At 43.7% G+C, this 15,580-nt stretch overlaps 1 protein-coding gene across 3 annotated transcripts in view; it reads right to left on the reverse strand.

Annotated features, from left to right (window-relative positions):
• The window catches only part of NCK2 (NCK adaptor protein 2), an 87,330-nt gene extending 73,156 nt beyond the window's left edge, over positions 1-14,174 (reverse strand). Inside the window, exons 1-2 of one of the 3 annotated variants that reach the window (XM_065060163.1) lie at positions 13,313-13,596; positions 76-209 (exon numbers count right to left, since the gene is read on the reverse strand). Coding sequence is in view for 1 of the 3 variants with exons in the window: in XM_065060172.1 (XP_064916244.1) it covers positions 13,313-14,152 (840 nt within the window). In the remaining 2 variants the exon portion in view is untranslated. Of the gene's footprint in view, positions 1-75; positions 210-13,312 lie in introns of all 3 variants that reach the window. The other 2 variants (XM_065060156.1, XM_065060172.1) reach the window with 2 other exon arrangements.
• Positions 14,175-15,580: the final 1,406 nt, after the last annotated feature.

Genomic DNA, 15,580 nt, shown 5'->3' on the forward strand with positions numbered 1-15,580 from the left:
GGATCCATTCAGTTGCTTCAACTGATAAGTGTTTCAGCCATCCAGAGACAAGACTACCACACATCTGCCACTCACATCTCCTAATGACGACACCGTATCTGCTCATTGCTGCTAGAGGCAGTGGGCTTGGAGAAAACCAGAGCTTTTTCCCCGGGCGTAACAAGCACAGAGCTGCCAGGCGCTGGTGTTGCCGTCTAGGGAAGCTATTCCTAGAAAAGCAAGAAAAACGTGTGGGCTGAGTTGTAAAGACAGTATAGAAGCTAAAGTAAGCAGAAAAGTCCTCTTTAATAAAACAGGTGAAGAAAATCCCCATGTCTGCTAAAGTTTAGGTTGATGAGCAGATCCCCTCACAGCCAACACTTGGGCTTTTTAGGTGTACTGAGCTTGCGGGTGGGATGAAAAGCTGCTTTCACATGCAACAGCAAAATATTACTGTGCCCAGCAGACAAATAAAGTATGCTACATTTCCTGAACATTAAGATTCATTGAAAAGCAGAATAAAAACAAACAAAAAAAAAAACTAGAAATTCAGAACTTTACATAACTTTCTATATGTTTTGCAGGCTGCATTGAAACCACCTGTTGATGCTGTCAGAACAATTCAAGAAGAACCCAAGTTTGCATGCAACAGGTCCAGACTTGCTGCAAAGAATGGAAAATCCCACACGGAAAGCCTAAAGGAAAGAATTACTTCAGCCTGATCTAAGTTCCTGGGCAACACAGAAGAAATTTCTTCCTTAATTATTCTTACAATAATATCAGTTTGAAATTTAACTTTTTGCCATATTCTTAATTTTAGGTTTAGAAAACAGAAAAGTCTTCAGCTGTTCAGGTTACACACACCCTGTCATCTTCCCACAGTGATTACTACACTGGCAACTACAAGAGCTATTGTAGACAGACAAAAGTACTAGAACAGCAGTTCTCACCTTGTGACAAATAAAATGCAGAACTGATTCTCAACTACGCATGCACTTCTTTTAATCACAGTTTTTTTCTTCGCAGATGTGCTTTTCTTGCCAAAGTCCCAAATCTAAGACTCGGAAAAGTTAACTAAACATATTCGTAAGTGGCTTGAGTATCATAACTCAGTTGATTAAATATTTGGAAGAGTTCACCTGACGGCTTTGAACTTGAACAGAGGACCAAACCAGAGCTTTACAGGTAGTAACATAAGGAATATAATCCTTGGGGATCTAGAATTAAAATGGTAACAATCCTTCAGCTGAAGCAAAGCCAAAAGATTAAAGATGGGAAATTAAGCAAAGAACAGTAAGAATGTAAAAGTTTACTTCCTGTACCCAGGGTTAGCAAACTATTACAACTTCAAGGTACATGCCAGTAAAGTTATTTTCCTTTCTTACTTACAGATTTAGCCTTTAAGGTGTTCTATGCACTATTTTAAGCTCTCGCTGCATATTTTAATTTTATACTTAAAGATCTTCTTGCATTCCCAGGCAATTCTTATTATTTTGCTTTGATGCTTTTTTCCGTGGATGTTTTCCAGATGAAGCTCTAAATTGAAGTTCAGCAGAAAAACGATCAGAGCGCTACATTTCAATAACAGAAGCATTGAAAATGTGGCCTTCAGTGCATTAAACTCATTGCTAGAAGCTGCATATGAAAATATATTACCCACCTCAGAAAACCCTCCATTGTTATAATTTGGTCATTTCACACACCAGTGATCAATCTCAGCTGAGCACATTCTGTAAGTCCTCACATAATGGTAAAAAATTAGACATACCAGAGAAAAATTAAAGCACTTCGTTCGTGAACAAGTTTATTCACCTAGTAATTTTATATAAAAATCACTTTTCTACTGCTTCTTGGTATGAAGCTAAACAAGCTGAAGATAAATAAATTGTTGCTTACAAGGGTCAATGACTCAGCAATCTGCATTATATCCACTTTGCAGCAAAAGCTGGTAGGCACAAAGAAGCAACTTTAATAAACAATCTTATAAGTATGCCCAAAGTAAACTTTTTTTTTTTTTTTTAAAAAAAAAGCTATCTACATCCATAATACCACTAGCTGTAACTCTCTTTAAACTCATGATTTCTATTCACCAACTCCCTTTCCTTTACCTAGCCTTAGAAATCTAAGTTTCAGAATCAGAAGCTACAGAATCAGCAACTGTCACTAAGTACAGTACAGCACATCTATGAGCTGGAAACTTCAAGCTACATTTGAGTACAAGACAGAGACTTCTCATAATAGCAACAATCTGGAGGAATATTACTAAAAAGAGTATATCTAACTATTGGAAAACAGAAAATTTAAGTAATACTGCTTCTGCCATTCCCCCAATGTCCTATCACACTGAGATCCAGCACTGGACCTCATTATCACACAACTCTCACTAAGGCAGCTCTCCCTCTCCCATGACAAAGGGCTGACAAGCAGGACAAGGATGCTGCATACGGAAGAAAAGTACAGAGTTATTTTTATACAATTCATTTGAGTCCAAAGCCAGCTCATGCTGGTAAATCCTACCCCAATTTGGACCACAGCAATATTCATATATTCCATTCGGATTTAATGAACCTGTCCCAAATACCAGGTTGCAGGCATATACACATGTAGGTAGAAAATGAACATGATATTCAACAGAATAACCTGTAAAGCACCAGGTACTCACACCCAGCTTGAGCAAATAGGCAAGCAGATAACCTCATTTCTGTGACTGGTGTGCAACTACATGCTTAGAATAGCAAGCTAACAAAACAAGAAAAAAAAAAAAAAATCTTCATCCAAATCCTATTCACAGCTGTTAAATTAATGGAAAGACTCATTGGACAAGAGGAACACCCGAGCAATAGCCTCCACAGCAACTTGAACAGCAGACTGTTAGACAAGGGGCTCAGTAACAGCTGGATGCCATTCAGCTACCTGACAGCCTCTGAGTCGCTTGGAAAAAAAGTAAATCAATCAGAAGATGAGAATTTCTACAGCAATGACCAATGCCCTCCTGGTACTGCAAAGGGAGAAGGGAGATAGGGGAAGCAGGTGGATTTGGATGCTTAGAAAGAGGGATTAGAGCAAAGGGCTGAATGACTCGAGATGACATCTGATGATCACTCACACAGCAGCTGCAAGAACACACCTCCACAGGGCTCTTCCATACCACAGCATTCATTTTAGCCTTCTGAAAATTTACATTATTTTAAGACAATTGCACTGAAAATGATACAAAACCAGCATAAAACATTCACAACTTTTCTCGATGTGAAAATGCTTCTTTTTGTTCAGTGACAGTTACTGACTGAAACATGTGGAAGCCCGTCCCAATACCCTAGCAAAACACCAGAACATGTTCGTGGAAGAAGAAAGTTTAAAACAATTATAAAGAAATGTTATATGTGAGGGCTCAAAAGTGTGGATAATCTGACTTCATTTCAGAAACTTCATCAACTGTATTTTCCAACATCACTTTTAACTGCAATGTTTCTGTCAAATCTTACTATTTTTATTCCTAAACAATTATAATCTTGCTAAACAGGATACAGGGTTTCTTAGCTTTACCTAACTTTTTTTTTTAATTTGCTAAAATATTTCTGCCATATGAATGGATTACAGACAACACAAAAACATATCTGCTCACAATCAAGGCTATTCCCAGTCCTAACTATGTACAAAACACTGCAAAATGGAAAAGGAGGAGGAAAAAGAGTAAAAAGCCACAGAACAGAGGTGATCACCATCTGTTTACATAACACAACAATGACCGTATGCACCAACTAAACTACAGTTTTTTTAAAATGAAGATCAAATATTTAGAAACTATGTAAAATAAAACAGTATTTCCCTAAGAAAAATCTAAGAGTGCATCTACACAGCTGTGGAAACTATGAACTATATTGATAATAGGTGCAAGTATTCTTGTTGGGTTGGGGGTTTTGACTGTTGCTGGGTTTGTTGGGCTTTTCTTACATCTAGTAGGCACCACAATTTAGAAGGACGGTGTTGGCAATTTAAACAACTGATTAACATCCAGCTGTGTAAGACCCTGGCGTGGCAGCTTGCAAGCTGAGTATACCCCTCATGTCCAAAAAGCCGATCCCATGAAAATAGGACAGTGAAGCTGCTTGACACTGCATTTCATTTTCCTGGGTTTGGGGCTGCTCGTGGTTTGCGAGCCCTGCCCTGCACTTTTACCACCACCTCCCAGGCAGCCATGGAGCACGGGAGACCTGGGGGACGTGCAGCCCTTCCCTCATCGCTCGTCCTCAGCAGCTCCTTTGCCAAACATTCTGTTCATGTACTGAAAAACAATTTCCAAACTGCCAAATGCACCTGGAATTAGCAATGCCAAGCTGTTCTCTACGCAATCAGCAAGAAAAAGGCCTTACAATCACAAGTTAGTTGATGATTATCTTGCTGATCTATGGTCTAGATTTTGCTGTAAAGCGACTTGATAATACAGCAGCAGGTGCTCTACCTCAACCATCAGAAAATCTATCTTCTCTCTAGCGTAACTCCACCTTGACTCACCAGCGTTCATGATTCACTAACAGACTTAGGACTGCTATCTTTGAAGAATGAAACATTGAAAATTTTACTACCTGCTTATCAAGCACAGTATAATCTAGTGAATACCAAGCTGCTTCTAATGCTATGTACACTCAGTAATGGTATGTATGCCATTACTGAACAAGAGTAAGGCAACGTCCATTAATTCAGATTGCAGTTATGTATGGTATCTTCTTTTAACCACAAGTATGTCACTTATATTATCTCAAAGGAAGCCAAATGACCAACTACTTAACCGCTAAGATTACCCATTCAGAAAGAAGAAAAAAATCAAAGAAAAGATAAAATCACAAGGGCAAGCTGAAAAGACTTTTATCATAGAAGACTGAAACTAAGTCTAGTTGTTGCACCATTAAACAATGTATTACAGTAAAAACATGGGGGGAAAGAGTTTTAAAAATTGTTTATTTCAATTATCTTCACTAATATACTTATCTCTGAACCTCGATTCCTCCAAAACAGACATAATAACCTTCAATGCATTTAAGGGCTTTTCTTGCATCACATTTTAATTTTCCCTTTTTTCTGCTTTCATACTGTCCTGGTTTTCTGTTTTAAATTCTAGGTTTCCAATTATAAAATTAAACACCAAACTAAACCATTCTTTGTTGTTTTCCCATGAGGAACTAGCTTCCTTTTTCCATCAACTTAAGCAGGCATTATATCAAGCACAGCTTGATCCACTCCTGTTCGTTAACATCACAGCATTATCATTCATTAAGCAACGCTAAACTCCTCACAGTCCCACTGACTTTATGGGACTGCTGATAGAGTAATGTAATACACAATGTATAGGTATGTAATACACAATGTGTAGGTGTAAAGTCTGTCTGGAAAAAATAGGCTGGCTATGTGACATTGCAGGCAGAAGTTCAACATGTAATTTAACATACATGTTGTGACGAGTTAAAGAATGTGTAAGTAAAAGAGTTAACCTGCAATGTAACTGTGGTTCTTGTATTGAAAAAGACATAATTATGGCTCAGCTTCATGTTTTGTAAATAAGACACATTAATTCCAACAGGACCACTAGCACTATTAAGCATATGCTTGTGTTTTCACAGGCCAACAGCAGGAAAAGTTGGGATATAAAACAAAGAATGAACATTTTGGCAAAGCCACGATGTTGCATCTTACTGACATTCCAGAGAGGCAAAGGGAATATCTGAACAAAATAAACATCCAGGATCTCCCATCGGCAAATCCAGGAAGGATCCTTAAGGGATACAACCATCAGTATTACAAGACCAGACTAACAGCAGAAGACAGACATTGCCACGATAACAACATTACGCAGACTTTAATAGTTTTCTGTCACAGAAGGTCTACAATATTTCAGTTCATTATGATTCCCCATGCATCCCTTAAGAGCCTCAAAGCTCATAAAAATGATGTGTCATATTTTGATACTTGTGCTAAACACAAGCTTTATTATTACCCATGTTTAAACTCAATGCAATCCACAGTCCTCACTGAGATATCTGATTAAATTTCTAATATTCATGAACTAGATTTTTAATACTGAATGCTCAAAATTACTTAAGGCTTTCGATGTAACGGAACATAAGTCATTCAGTGTCAAGTGGAATGTAGATCCTTCATTATCGCATTAATTATTTGGTATATTAACATTAGTTTATTTCTTTATTTGAATTAAATGGATTTCAAAACAGTGTGAATTTATAAATAGATCACAATATAATTATTTCTTTATTATCCCTACAGCACTAGCAGAAAGACTGCCTATAGACCTGAAAATGTAAAGGAAATAAATTTATCAATTTTTTTTTCATTTTTTTTTCTGAAAGGCAGGAAAGGTGAAGCTCCATTTGTTTATACTCTAAATGGCTTACACTCTTTCTTGATGTAAAAATCTATGTCTTTATACCTATAAATGCCATCTACATATTTCTGTATTCAACATTCAATGATTAAATGAGAACACATATAAGCAAGATACACTGTAGCAAATTTCTTTTACAATGGGAACAAAAATACTCTTAATTAAAACCAAAAAGCTGCAAAAATAGCAGGGACTTTTACAAATTTTCAATACTCACTGGGAAAAATGCTATGTCGTAACTTTCATTTCCAAAGTTGCTATGTCTGCAGGATTTCAACAAGTTCTGGTAGGGAAGACTAATTAAAGACACAAACATGGGACCTTTTCTTCCAGCAGCTAAATGGTACTGGTTTTTAATTCACTTATGTTGTAGGTATAGCCAGACAGTATTGCTAACAAAAATAATTCACAAAGCAATTAAATAAATGCAACACCACTCACGTAAGTTACCAGAGCACTAGATACTGAAGGGCTGTAATCCAGCACAACATTGCCACACTAAACACACAAAAATCAGTATTTACAGGTTTCTATCCCACTTTACAGGACTTCTGCTGTCTGGTTAAACCAGAAACAGCTGTCCAACTGAAACTGCAACTTTATGAATAAACAACAACCAAGGCTAAAAATAAGTCAAACAAACCATCTGTGCCACTGCCCATTTGCAGCCCATCTACACGGGTGTCTGCTCCCGTCCCTGCCCTCTACAGCGGAACTAACACAACGTGTTTGGTACCATCACTGACCGACGGCGCTACCACAAAATGAAAAACCAGTGAATAAAGTGCCCACTTCCAGCCTAAAATATACTCAACACTTGTTCTTCTGGTTTTGAAGTTCCTACTGAAAGCATCTGAAACACACACATCTTTAAAGTCATTGGATGAAGTCCGACTACCTTTTTTGTTTGGTGGGTTTTTTTTTTTGCTAATCTAGCAAATAAACTTTCCATCTATAATTACCAATTGATTTTTCAACAAACACTACATCTATTTAAATAAGAACAAACAAAAACCCAAAGGGCACTTGTTCTTCCACCCAAACTCAAAACCAAAACAAAAAGCCTGCAGTGAGTTTTGCTAAGCCAGGTGGCAGCGTGTATCTGCAGCAGCCCAAGTCTCCCGCGGTGGAATGCAGAATCCTTGACATGTCGTCATTCAAGATCTGTCAAATCTGATAACACTCTGTGTGTGTCTGGAGGGACACCATCCATTCAGGGAAATGAACATGTGATTTTGTGCCTTGACAGCTATCAAAATTCAGCCCAAGAACATATCATACAGCCACGTATCTCTCCTTCTGCATTAAAAGATAGAAAAATACTTTGTCGTCATCCAAAACATCATGAGGATGTCAACTACAAAGTCAACTCCCTTGGAACAGCAGTAGCCCAGGATGCCACTGGGAGCCAAGTCCAACACACGATGGATTGCAGGAGAAATGAAGTGTGATGAATACGCTGCTATTGTATGGAAAAACCTCGCAGCCACGCTGTGCTGAGGGAGCTCCTCTTGCATTAAAACCAAGAGGTCAGCCTGATCGATGACTGGGACTCCTCTACTCCGGTACCAGTGCCAGGGTTTGCTAAACAGGAGGCTTCATTTCCTTCTGTTCCTTGAAATGTTCCGTTAGTCCAGAATGCGCTAAAGAAATTTGGAGTAATACTCTACATATGGAGAGTTAAATTGGTGTAAGTTTTAACAGGATTTAGTGTTCCACTTCTCTCCTAAACCTGTGCAGGGATTACTCATTAAATGCTTTATTCTACTACATAGTTAACTAAAAATGTAGCTAGTATACAAAGATTATTCCAGCCAACTTAAATTTGACAAGAAGAACCAAGTTAGAAATATCCAATTTATTTAACTTCTAGTTTGTATGCTTAACGAACACCACAATTCCTTTCTAAACCTTCCCACCCTGCCAGGATCTATTCTCATTTTGAAAGAAAGGTTCCAACACAGTGCTTAATGATTGATTTTTAAAATAATACAAATAAGGAAAATGTAGCTAAATCAGAAGAGCAACTGACTAATATTTTTAAACAGCTTACTTTTATTTTCTTAAAAATGAAAAGCATTTTCTTTTAAAGCTGCACTGCTGGCAGAACCCAGGATCTCACCCCAGCATGAGCAGAAAGCACCCGCTTTTGCGAACCCTCCTTCCACCCTCCTGCAGGGTCTGACGGCTCCGCTGTATTTGCACAGAGCTGATCCAGCATAACCTGCAGCAGAAGAAAGCCCAGAGAGAGGACCCAGCAAAAAGCAGCTTCTCATACCATAAGAGGACATGACCCAGTTCACCTGTGTCAGGAAGAGCACCTGCAGCCCCTCACCTCCCACTAAAACTTCGGTATCCGCTGTCACACCCCTGTCACTTCTCCTTATTAAGGCCCACACAAATCCTCGGATCATTTCTAGAACTCAGAAACTTCACATGGCTCAGAAGGCCAAAATCTGCCTTTCCGATAAGTAATAATCTCAGGGCCTCTTCATTTATTTTTGGCTATTGACCCATTTTGGCTAAACTCTCCAGCCCTGGCACAGCAAACGCCACCCATGTGGCTTCCAAGACCACATGTTAGGTACCTGCTGAAGACACAGAAGGAGAATGTGCTCTACCCATCAGAACACCACAACCTGCTGAAACACAATGGTAATGAGGTACCATCTAACTTAAGTTTTTTAATTAAAAAAAAAAAAAAAAGTATCAGAAACAAAGTTTATATTTCATTTTATTAAAAAAAAAAAAAAAAAGAAGGAAGTTGCCTCAGAAGTTTACTACCTAATCTTGTAAACATACTAACTATACCAGGTTTTGTCTAATAAAATTTCAGCTACACTCTATCTGCACTATATGTCACTACCTGTTTTTACATCTATTTCTACAGTTGTGTGTGCTCTGAAAACAATAATTGGGTTGAGGAAAACTGGATCAGGTTTCTTCAGCCTAAAACTGGATCAGTTTCTTCAGATTAAAAACATACCAGTATTGCATTGTGTCTGCATTTTGTCGTGTTTGTAAGAGAGAAGCAACATTTTGGAAAATTCAGGCATTTACCAAGAGACACGGCATGTTCACCCCATGTCTGCTTCACGGAATAAGCAATATTAGTTACATGTCACCATATTGATATTTGTTAATGAGACCAGGACGAAACTCAGCACAACAAACAGAGGAAAAAAGCCTCTAAGCAATCCAGTTTGTTTCTATAGCTATGAACAAATACTGGCTATACCAGCATGTCTGAGCTACCACTCCAAGAGACGGTTTTCTCAGCACAAGCATTTCTAAAACTTTACTGACATGGGGTTATTGTGCATAGCTGAAATAATTTAAAAATGCAACAGGTTGCTATTCTTTAATCAAGATTTATTCCACCTGAATTCTTAAAATTTACAATACTTTACTAAAGCTTAAAAACATACACTGCTAGGCCACCCCACTGCACACGAAGTTATTTATGCTGGGTTTAAAATATGAACTCACTTTGTTAATGGTGAGAAACAATTTCATTTGTTGTGTCACATATATTTAAGGGAATATAAAAATATATATTTCATATTTCAATGCACTTCCAATTTACTCATTTCATTAGCATTTATGAAACAATTAAGAATCCTTACTATGGGGAAAAAAAGATTCTTCCAAGAAAAAAAAAAAACAACTTAACACTTGAAAGAATTACTTTACCCACCACTGAACAGAGCAACAGTTTAATTGGGCAGAACACCGATGTCTATGTTATTATGAGGAAACTAATGGGCCTAATTGAATCTGCAAGAATAATTTAAACGGAACTATCTAAAACAGAAATGAGCTTAGGACAGTTGGGCCCACATTCATAAATTTGCAAAGAAAACAAACAGTAAAGTCATTTTTCAAAAGGTGTAAGTCAGCAGGAACTCTAACGTAGTACATTTTTCGGAAGACTGGACTATGGTGCACTAGCTGAAAGACCAGTGCAGGCCCCACTTATATGCTTTAGGAGGAACAAACAATGCTAATTCTCACATTACAAACACCATCCCGCTTTTCTCTGAAGGTCTTCCGCTGCAGGAACTAATAAGGATTCTTGGATTTCTCTCAGTGGAAACTACTGTTCTGTGACATTTCTGTACACCTAGTAAATACAAGGATAAAGCATATTGCCTTTAGGTTTGTGATTTCGGTAGAAGTAGAAAGCAGCTTTCCTGCAGAGCGCCTCAACCCTCTGCCTCTTGAACATGCCAGATGACCTATTTCAGGGGAGCGGGGTGTCTGGCGACAAGCGCCCAGCACCTCAACCCAGGTCTGACTCAACCGACCGAAACACAGCAGCATCTGGTCTCAGGTCTCACAGACAAGTTTTCAGATACCCAAAAACTCCTTCAGACATCTCTAAATAATTCCCCAGCAGCACTCCCTCTTCCTCAAAGCACAGAGGCAGGGGGTGGGGGGGGAATACCCACGGCTTAGAAACCACGGGTCCTTCCATGCAAACAGGAAACACTTTCTAGAACATACGCTTCGGATTCAAAGATGCCTTGGTTTTGATTTCAAACCTGCAGCATGTAAATTGATACAGCACCTGTCTCCATGAGCCTGGAAGCAGCTTTTATGCTCAAGAAGCATGAAAAAAAAACAGATACTCCAGGTAGCTTTGCTGCTGCTGAAGACCTTGACCAGCAAACAAAGCTATCTGGGCATCACTTTTTGAGTTGCTACTGCTATTGTTTCTACTGAGGAAAGCCACGAGCACCATAAAGGAGTAACATGCCAACAGCAACACACGGTACAGAAAACAAAGACTGGAAAAGAAGCAGATGCTGCTGACCTTGTCCCGTTTCTTCAGCTGACGGGAGATGCGAGGTGACACATAAGAGCAAATATATTTTCTTACGCTCCCACAGGAAAATACAGAAGAGAGGAAGGGGAGATAGAAAGTTCCCTTTCACTGTAGTAAGAAGCCAAAGGCTGAAGTTTTGAATTTATCATATATTCAGTAGCAAGGATGTAATAAAAATCCAGGCAATCAAGGACTAAGTCTGCTGTTGGATTTGGAAAAATATAGCAAGAGATTTTGTGTATCATCGTATCACAACAGCAAACGGAAACATCATCCGGTAGAAGTAAAAGGCCAACACAACAGCTAATATCGCAATGACAGAACGACAGCAATGAGAGCTAACGCCATAATGAGTCTGTATCTGTTCCATGGCCTATATAAAAATGTTTGATAATTACAGTCCTGATCTTTGTGGTACAGGTGCCTTCTATCTCCACATTTATTCACTCTTCCCAAAAGTAACATCTTCTGTCAAAGTCTCAAGAAGGAAGTCAGTTATGAAGACAAAGCAATCTGCTTAACTGCTTAAACTGACTGGGGTCAGACAGAGGATTTCCATTTCCAGAGTTGTGAAATCACTATTTCTAAAAATAAACATTATTTTACTTTAGAAGTTATAGACCCAAAAAAAAGAAAACACAGTACCATTAGGATCATCTACGTGGTGCTGACTGATTCAGATTCCTAAATAACAATGGCAAAACAAGTACTTTCAAACAGAAATACTTCATAAGTTCCTACTCAACGAGCCCTTTAAAATTCCCCTACATTAAGTTTCCAGTCCAATCTCTTGATGATACAAACCACTCAGGGTTAGGCCATGAAAATGTGTTTCTACAAAGGCAACTACCGTTTTTCATGAAAGAGAAATCTAATGCTCCTATGTAGAGCTGCTAGAACAGTAGTAGTATGTTCCTCAGAAACAAATATTGCTTCTCAGCAAGGGGAAGAAATGCGGTTCAGCTAAAGAACGCTTTAAAATCTTGCCGAGGTTCAGCGAACATTCAAGTTTTCAAGTAACAAAAGAACAAGACAGGTATGAGTTAACCACTGTATACAATTCACGGAATAACCCTGATACACGCAGTGATCCACCTGCACTGTAAAAAACACAACGGTGGGAGATGTTAACATAGGAACTAGAGTGGAGAGGTACTCACAATCAGCCAGTCGCAGGTCAGACCTGAATTACAAACCTGAATCCCGATGTGACAACTTTTACCTGGGGTGGGCCACACTGCCCAGCCTGCCAGTGCGGGCACATTTTTAATTACAAACGGGACGAAAAGACTTATATACTCCAGTGATTTTTCTCCCAAAGCACTCAGGGATGCACTTTACTGAGCAATCAGTACACGAGGTGTAATTTTACCTTTTTTTTTTTTTGTTGTTGTTTTTTTTAGTTTTACGTCCTTTACCTACATTGGCATCGACCGGGTCAAATTGCACCGCGCTCCTCAAGAAAATCCCCGCCTTCGGCTCTCACCGAGCCGAAAGCAGGGGATGGAAAAGAGCGAAACAGCAAGAAGGGGGGGAGGGAGGGGACTCCGGAGGCCGCAACCCGCTGTGACCGCCCGCCGGTCCCCGCGCGGGCCGGCAGCGCTCGGCACCGGGGCCGCTCCCGCCCGGGAAACTTTCCGGTTGCGCCGCGCTCCGGCCGGGAGGCACTGCCCGCCTTCCCCCAGCGGGTACGCCGCCTTCATTCTCCCGCTGGGCCGGGAACGGAACCCGCGGGGAGGGAGGCGGATGGGGAGCGGTGTCCCGGGCCGCCTCGACAGGACGGCGGGCGGCACAAAGCAGCGGCTGTCACACACACTCGCAAGCAGCAACTCGGGAGGATGAGGAGGAGCCGCCTCCGACCTTCCCCCCCACCCCCCCAGCTGGACGTGGCACACAAACACCTCCCCGCCCCCCCCCAGCCCCCCAGGCCGCCCCGGCAGGTACCGGCCCTCCCGCCCCCGGGGCGGCCACGGGGCCTCCCCCCACCAGGTGACACCTGCCCCTCCCCCCCCCCCCGGCGGCCCTTTCACCGCCCCCCGCCGCCGCCACAAGTTTACGGCGAGCCCCGGCCCCGGCCCCAGCCCCGTCCCGCCCGCGGCCGCGCTTACCTCTGGCCGGCCGGCCGGCGGGGAGCGGGGCGTGCGACGGCAGCGGGGAGGCTCCCAGCCCGAGCGGGCTCCGCTTCTTTGTCTCCTCGGCGGCGGCGCCCACTCGCTCCCCCCTCCGCTTCTCTCTGCCCTTCCCCGGGCGGATGCGGGCCGCGTCCTCCGAGAGGGGCCGGCTGGCTCCCCCCCTTCCCCTTCCTCCTCCTCCTCCGCTCCGGACGCGTCCAAGGCCCCAGCCCTCAGCAGCGGCGGCTCCGCTCCCTGCCTCCCCTCAGCCTGCTGCGCCCGGCGGCAGCGGCGGCGGCCCCTCCCCCGCCAACCGCCCGCCCCCCCCGGCACAGGCACAGCCCCCGCCCCCGCCCTGCCCTTCCTGCCGCTGCCGCTGCCGGGATCGCGCGGGAGGAGCTCCCCGGACTCCCCCTCGCTCGCCGGGAGGGCCGCCGCTCCCCCCGCCCCAGTGCAGGAAGGCGGGGCAGGGCCGGGCGGTTCCCTCCCCTGCGCGCTGCCGGGGCTGCGGGCCGGGCCGGGGGGGCGGGGCAAGGGGGGCCCTGCCCGGCGGGAGCAGCTTAACAACTCCCCCCCACACACACCCGCTCCGTCAAGGGCCGGGAGACTCGGCACTCCCGTTAGCGCTCCACCGGGGAAAGTACTGACGAGCGCGTAAAGAAACGGGAATGGGCGCGCGGGGAGCGCGCACTTCAGGGTCGGACTGCGGGAAGAGCCCCGGGGCGGGGGGCGGGCGCGCCCGCGGTTCGCCCCGGCGTTGCGAGGGGCCGGGCCGGGGACACGGAGCCGCCGCCGGGGAACTTCCAGCCATGGCATCAGGGCGCCTTCACCGCCCATTGGCCGCGGGCCGTGACGTCACGCCGGGGCGCGCGAGGCGGCCGCGTCCCCTGCCCGGCCGCGGCGGTCGGGCCGGGCTGTTGCTGGTGTCGTTCCGTCTGCCCTGTCACTTCCACCCCGGGGCGAAGTTTCAGCCTCAGCGCCCCTCGTATTAAACCGCGCTAGGCGGTAGTTTTTATTACCGGGGCTCAGTGCGTACCTGCCCAGGTGCTGTTCCCTCGGGAGAGGGCGCCGGGCACGGGAACCACCCCAAGTCGCACTTCTCTTGCAAAATCGCGCCCCGTCCCCCGGTGCGTGGCTGGTCCGAGCTGCCCCCGCGCCCCTCCGCCCGGGGGAACGGCGGGATCTCCCGCTAGCGATTAAAGAGCGCGGGCAGAAGGGCCCCGCAGGGGTCGGGGTCTCCCTTGGGAAGGCCCACCGTGCCGTGGTGCCTTCCCTGGGGCAGGTGTCAGTGTTCCCGGGCTGTGGGGAGATGGAAAGATCGTTCCTCTGGAGTAACCCGCGGAGTTCAGAGTAAAAACAGCAGGGGAAGCCGCTCTGAAACCTCATTAAACCATTAACCCTTATCACCATGGTGGCTAACAGAGAGAGGAGGCTCACACTTTATGCGTTGCTGGTCTAGTCTCTCCTAAGGATGCGTTTCCCAGCTTGGGAGGCAAGGCTACACAACGCTGCCTTTTCTAAACCTGAAACAAAGTCAGAAGCCCCCGCTGTCTTGTTTTCCCTGACCAAGCTAAAAGTAGCAGGGAGACCATTGGACAGAGATTTTTTCAACACTTTAAATAGGATAATTAAAAAATGCATGCTCTCAGATCTTTCCATGCTCCTACTTAAAATAGTTTATAAATCCTCAAATAACTCGCTCTTCCCCTTGATAACTTTTTCTAATTCTTGCAGCATTTAATTGATAGTTTGGGAAGCCCCAAGAGCCTTCACGTGCCCATGATATAAACCTGAAAGGAAAACGTGGCTGCTTCTTTCTTCCCAGAAAGGCTTTGCATGCACCTCAGGGAGGAACAGAAAGCCCCTTTCCTTTCCAGGCCTTTCAGGCACGCATTTGACTTTGATTCAGAGAGGTGTTAATCTTCCTTTTGAAACAATGATCTGATCATTATTTTTTAGAGCTGCAAAATATTTGGGGTCCCAGCTGCCTCCACCTCCCTGCACGGTCAGGCCTCACCCCAGCCTGCAGAGGCTCAGGCTGAATTTAAATGGGATCGATTGTCCAAGGGCTTTCAGATACAAGACTCTGTTGTTCCTGGAACAAAATGCACTGTGGGAGTGATAAAGGAAAGGTGAATTATCCCTCCTCTCCTTTGCATTTCTAATACACGGTGAGACTTCAGTGTCAGTTTTGTCCCTTCTTACCACACCCTGCTAGCGTCATCCTACAGAAACCTTCCACTTTCTTGTTTTTCCCTGCAGCGC

Source organism: Columba livia, chromosome 1 (assembly GCF_036013475.1).
Source record: "Columba livia isolate bColLiv1 breed racing homer chromosome 1, bColLiv1.pat.W.v2, whole genome shotgun sequence".
NCBI classification, from domain to species: Eukaryota; Metazoa; Chordata; class Aves; order Columbiformes; family Columbidae; genus Columba; species Columba livia.